Raw genomic sequence first — 5755 nt, 5'->3', positions numbered from 1 at the left:
TTGAGATTATCGTGAGATTCGGTCCATTTGACGCGCTGTTGCAATGAATGTAAGTAGTCCGATGACCAAGAACGTCAGATCTGTTCGACCATGAGTTGCACGTGTTGCCATCGCGACAACCGATTCGCATTGATTTCGAGTAATGATTTCTCCGGGACGCTGGTGAGCGGTCGGCCGATGAGGAAATGACCAGGCGTCAACGCGGTAAAATCGGACGGATCGTCGCTGAAGGGCGAAATCGGTTGAGAGTTGAGGCACGCCTTTATCTTACATAAAATAATCACAAATTCCGAGCGAGACAGGGTACGAGCACCGATCATTCGCTTGAGGTGGTGCTTAAAACTTTTAACGCCAGCCTCCCAAAGCCCGCCGAAATGTGATGCCACCGGGGGCACAAAATGCCATTATTAAATGCAAATGCCATTTCACATCGTCATTTGCGAGGATTTCTTTGAGGGAAGGATCGTTCATAAGAGAGCGAAAACTGCATTGTAGCTCGCGATCCGCACCCCGAAAGTTCGTGCCATTATCGCTGTACATGTCCGATGGCAGTCCGCGTCGACTGACGAACCGATGAAATGCGGCAAGGAATCCCTCGGAGTAGTCCTCGACACACTCGAGGTGGATCGCTTTAGTGGCGAGACAAACAAAGACCGCCACGTAATGTTTGCTCCCTCTTTGACCACGGCCGACCACGGGGGTAATAATCATCGGTCCGGCGTAATCTATGCCCGTGTGAGAGAAAGGAGGAGAGGGATTGACTCGGGGATTCGGGAGATCACCCATTAATTGCGTCGGCGTTTTCGCGGAGTGTCGAAGGCAGGTAACACATTTATGGATGTGAGATTTGATCATGCTTCGCGCCGAAATTATCCAATATGTCTGACGGAGACATCTAAGCGTGAGTTGTGTCCCTCCATGGAGGGAGCGTCGGTGAGCTTGATCGATCAAAAGTTCAGAAATATGATGTCGTGGGAGTATGACCGGGTGTCGCTCATTGTAACTCAGCGCTGAGTTTTCGAGCCGCCCGCCCAGCCGGATTAGTAAATCTTTCCCGATAAATGGGTGGAGAGAGCGTAATGGACTTGTTCTCGATACGGTGGTATGAGCTTTTAAGACTTTCAAGTCATCAGGAAAGCAGGTCGCTTGTACCGATCGAAGCCAAAAGACCGAAGCTTCGTGGGTCTCTTCTGCGGTCAAAGGCGACTTGACGATCGTCGATGAAGCGACTTTATTTTTTAAGTTTTGCACGAAACGGCGAATGTACGCGGTAACACGGAGAAGTCGGATCCAGCTCGAGCACGAGGTGGGCAGCTCCCACTCAGGAGTTGGATCGACGAGATGAACGGTAGCTTTGCGCGCTTCGGAAAATACCGTTTGCAAAATTTCCTTTCTTGTAAGAATCGGGAGAATCGGCCACGAGGCCGGGGATTTTCTAAGCCACGGGGGGCCTACCTACCATAATTCATGGTGTACGAGATCGACAGCGGTAGAGCCGCGAGAAGTGCAGTCGGCAGGATTGTCGTGCATGCGGACGTGCTGCTAACGTACTGACGGAAGGCGCGTCTGTACCTCGGAGACGCGGTTCGCGACGTAGGAATTCCATCGAGATGGATGTTGCTAAATCCAAGCCAATGCGATTTGGGAGTTAGTCCATCCGAATAATGACGCTTGCGGGAAGCGCAGGGAATTTTTTACCCAATCTAACAACCGAGTTAATAATACGACGGCGTTAAGTTCTAATCGTAAAACGCTGTCGGTTTTTAACGGCGCGACCTTTGTTTTGGCCGCGAGGAGGGTCATCTGAATATTCGTGGTAGAATGCACGATTCGAAGGTAAACGATCGCGGCGTAAGCTCGAATGGACGCGTCCGCGAATCCGTGTAATTCCACTTCGAGTTTATCTTGACGCATCCCTGTCCATCGGGGAATGCGTATTTCACTGATATGAGGCAAATCCGTACAATAATTAATCCAATAAGGTAAAAGATCGTCGGGGATGAGAGTCCCAATCAATTTTACGGAGCCAGAGCTCTTGCATCAACATCTTGGCCGCGATGACGATCGGTGACGCCCATCCGAGGGGGTCATATAACCTTGCAATAAATGATAAAACGGAGCGTTTAGTATGAACCGTTACGGCGTAAGGCGAGATTACAAAGGTAAACGAGTCGTCATGCGGTGACCAAGACAGGCCGAAGACCTTGAGCGTGTCATCGCGATTGATCGGATAGTCCGAGGATTCACGTTGGTCCACCGAAATATCCGTCAACAGTTCGGGTGAATTTTCGGAGGGGAAAACATCCGCGATTCATTAGTCTGACGAGTTGCTTGCGTTTTTTGAGCAGAGACCGAAGGTCGTCTGCTCTGAAAAGAACATCATCGACGTAGGTCGATTCTTCGATTATGGAAACCGCGTCGGGAAAATATTTACATTCGTCACGAGCTAATTGAAGAAGGCAGCGCTGCGCGAGAAATGGCGATGGCTTTTGGCCGTAAGTCACGGTGAGCAAGCGATACAGTCGAATCAACAGACTTGCGGAAGGGCGCCAAAGAATTCGTTGATAATCCGCGTCGTCACGATGCATGCGTATCTGACGGAACATCTTCGCGATGTCCGCCATGTATACGTAACGGAATAATCGCCAGCGTAAAATTATTGCAGCGATGTCTTGTTGTAGCTTCGGTCCCGCCATTAAGTAATCGTTGAGAGTGGTTTTATCGTCCGATTTGCTCGACGCGTTAAACACGACGCGTAACTTAGTAGTCGTACTCGATTCGCGCAAAACGAAATGATGCGGAATGTACACCGGGGGGTATCGAGAAGGCTCGTCGTCGCGTACTTCTTCCATGTGCCCCATCGATTCGTATTCCGTGAGGAAATCGTGATACTGAGCGGCGATCTCGGGTTTCTGCGAGAGTCGGCGCTCCATTTTGGAGTATAAGAAAGAAGCCTTTTGAAAAGTGTCGCCTATGTGAGGGGGACCGTTCTTGAAAGGCAAACGAACAATGTAACGTCCTTGAGAATCGCGAGAATGCGTACTAGCGAAATGTTTTTCGCAACGTTCTTCCTCTTCGGTGAGAGGGTTTTGAGAAAGGATACTTTCGTCCTCCCAAAAACTTTGGATTAATGAATTCGTATCCTCGCAGGATACGCAATTCAAAACGGAAGCGGACTCTCCGGCTGGGCGCGCGGTGCCGGCAGGACCTGAGACAATCCATCCGAAAACAGTAAGCTGGCCCGTCGGAGTGTCGACCGGGCCTTGACGGAGGCCGTCGAGCAGCAGAGAATCGTATAAATCCGCGCCGATTAGTACATGAATCGGGCAATTACACGAGGGATCGGGATCTGCTAACGGTAAATCGCGTAGATGCGGCCACATTGCGGCTGGCTGTGTTTGAGAGGCTGTGTACGAAGTAATTCGTTGGTATACGTAGCCCGAAAATGGGAATATCGGTCCCTGTTTGTCGCATGGAGCGAGCGTGAGATTAACTTGAGATCGCGCGACTCCATTAAATTTCTCTCCAAAGCAATGTATTTTTAACGCGGCACGATAACGCTTGGTTCGCATAGTCTGACAAAGAGATTCGGGTATGAAACTGTATGTCGAGCCCTGATCTAGTAGCGCACGTACTTTGAATGAGCGGCCCTCGATAGTACTTAGATTAACATACGCAGTGGCGAGAAGTACATGAGGCGGTTGCGTTACATCTCGAATAGCATGCACGGTTTGAACGGACGCGGAGGGCGCGGCCGGAGGCTCGGGAGCAGCGGCGACGGACACAGCTGACGGCGCGGAGGACGGCGAATTAATCGCGGCTGTACCCTCGCTGTGAAGCAGCGAATGGTGAGCTTGCCGGCATCGATTGCAACGTCCTTTACTCGGACAATTCTTTAAATAATGCTCAGTCCTCAAACAGTTAAAGCAATATTTATGTTGTCGCGCGACGAGTCGACGCTGCTCAATCGGCAAACTTAGAAATTTATCACACCTTGTCAGACTATGATTTCCGGAACAACGGACGCATTTGACGGGCGACACATTATTAATCGACGTACGAGATTTGTTTCCGCGCGTATTGCTCGACGCGGAGTCGAATTGCGACGGATAATCCGTGAGGCCACGTATGCGAAGAGTTATGAAGTCATGAATCTCCTTGTACGTGGGGTATTCATCCGTACCGCCTCGCCTCAAATTCCATTCATTGCGCGTTCGCGGACTAAACTTTTGCGATATAATGTAAACTAGGAGGTCGTCCCACGTATCGACAGGACGCTCGAGATTCGTCAGAGCGGCGAGAGTTGCAGACACGTTATTGCGAAATTTTTTCAATTCGAGAACATTCTTGGTTTTCATTTTTGGTAAGTCGGCGAAAGAATGGATGTTCGCGTGAATTATCGCGTTACGGTTGTCGTACTCGTCGAGAAGAAGTTGCCACACTGCCTCGTAGTTCGCGTCAGAAATATGAATGTTATTAATTAACACGGCAGCCTCGTCGGAGAGGCTCGCCTTTAAGTAATGTAACTTTTGAGTCTTTGTGAGGGACTTGTTTTTGTCGACGAGTGACTCAAAAATTCCCCGAAAATTTTCCCATTCCGGGAAAGCACCCAAAAAGTTTGGAAGCGAAATACGAGGCAGATGCAATGACATGCCGGAGTGCGCGTCGCGATAAGATGATTCGTTACCTCGGGACGGCGCGCTCGGGGCGTCGTTACTTAATTTACCGATGATCTCGTGGAGATGATCCGCCGCGAAGTAGGCTTCCTCGGCGGCAAGAAGGTCGTCCTGTTGGAAGTAGGGAGTCGACTTCTTCTCCTCCGGGGTGGCCGTCTGTAGCAGCTGGACGTGGAGGGCTCGAACATTCTCCCAGAGGCCTTCTAAATTTGTCAGTCTTCCCTTCGTCTTTGGGAGAGTGACCTGAGCTTTGGGAAGCTTTTTAAAGTTTATCAGCGATCGCTTAAGTGTAGCAATCGCATCGCCTTGGGCAATTAGCAGATTTTTGAGATCCAGAGACATGTCAGCGAGATGGTTGGATCTTGTAGGCGAGGATCTGACACCTGTGTGTCAATCCGATCGAAGAACTGGTGCTCTTGAAGACTCCGCGGCGAGAAGCAGGGCGATCCTCGCGGGAGTCAGGGACGTCAGGCCCGTCTCCGCTTGCGACTCCGCGGCGAGCAGCAGGGCGATACTCGTGGGAGGCAGAGACGTCAGGCACGTCACAAGGCAGGGCGCCCGTCGGGCGGCGGTGAGCGTATTTCAGCACGATACGTTTTGCTGGAGGTCACGCAGGAGCCTCCGGAGCAGAGCGAAACCGGGTAGCACCGGGTTTTTTCGACACTGGTGGACACCTATCTTTAAGTGAGCGGGTGCAGAGCGCTCGGGTTGGTCGATCGAGAAGAGCGAAGACGCTCTTATGCGTTTCCGCGGCGAGCAGCAGGGCGATACTCGCGGGAAGCAGGGACGTACAGCACGTCGCAATGGCAGGGCGCCGGTCGGGCGGCGGATGCGTATCGCGATGATACGGTTGCTGGAGGTCGCACAGGAGCCTCCGAAGCACTTCACAATTCACAGGGCAATCTTTAGGAGAGCGGGTGCAGAGCGCTCAATGTACAGAGTAAGCCACGGAGTCACGAACGCGTATCGCGGAGTACCCGATGAACCGGGAATCAGATTCGATGTGCGACAGTTCGAACGGCAAACTCCGTTTGTGAGCGAGTCGAGTGGGCGCGACGGTCCGTTTGTCTCGGAGCACA

The 5755-nt window shown here is 51.5% G+C and overlaps 1 protein-coding gene across 1 annotated transcript; it reads right to left on the bottom strand.

The window, feature by feature from the left end:
• Positions 1 to 2243: 2243 nt before the first annotated feature.
• LOC112464122 lies at positions 2244 to 5018 on the bottom strand. Its single transcript, XM_025030931.1, has one exon. It carries the CDS (start codon positions 5016 to 5018, stop codon positions 2244 to 2246), a length of 2775 nt encoding a protein of 924 aa, XP_024886699.1.
• Between the last annotated feature and the right edge of the window lie 737 nt (positions 5019 to 5755).

The sequence above is a fragment of the Temnothorax curvispinosus genome, unplaced genomic scaffold (genome assembly GCF_003070985.1).
Source record: "Temnothorax curvispinosus isolate PA1 unplaced genomic scaffold, ASM307098v1 QBEX01013932.1, whole genome shotgun sequence".
In the NCBI taxonomy this organism is placed as follows: Eukaryota; Metazoa; Arthropoda; class Insecta; order Hymenoptera; family Formicidae; genus Temnothorax; species Temnothorax curvispinosus.
This window is presented reverse-complemented; position numbering and strand designations above follow the sequence as displayed.

Coding starts and splice junctions, on each gene's coding strand:
- LOC112464122 (XM_025030931.1), bottom strand. CDS start 5,018: ATGTCTCTGGATCTCAAAAATCTGCTAATTGCCCAAGGCGATGCGATT.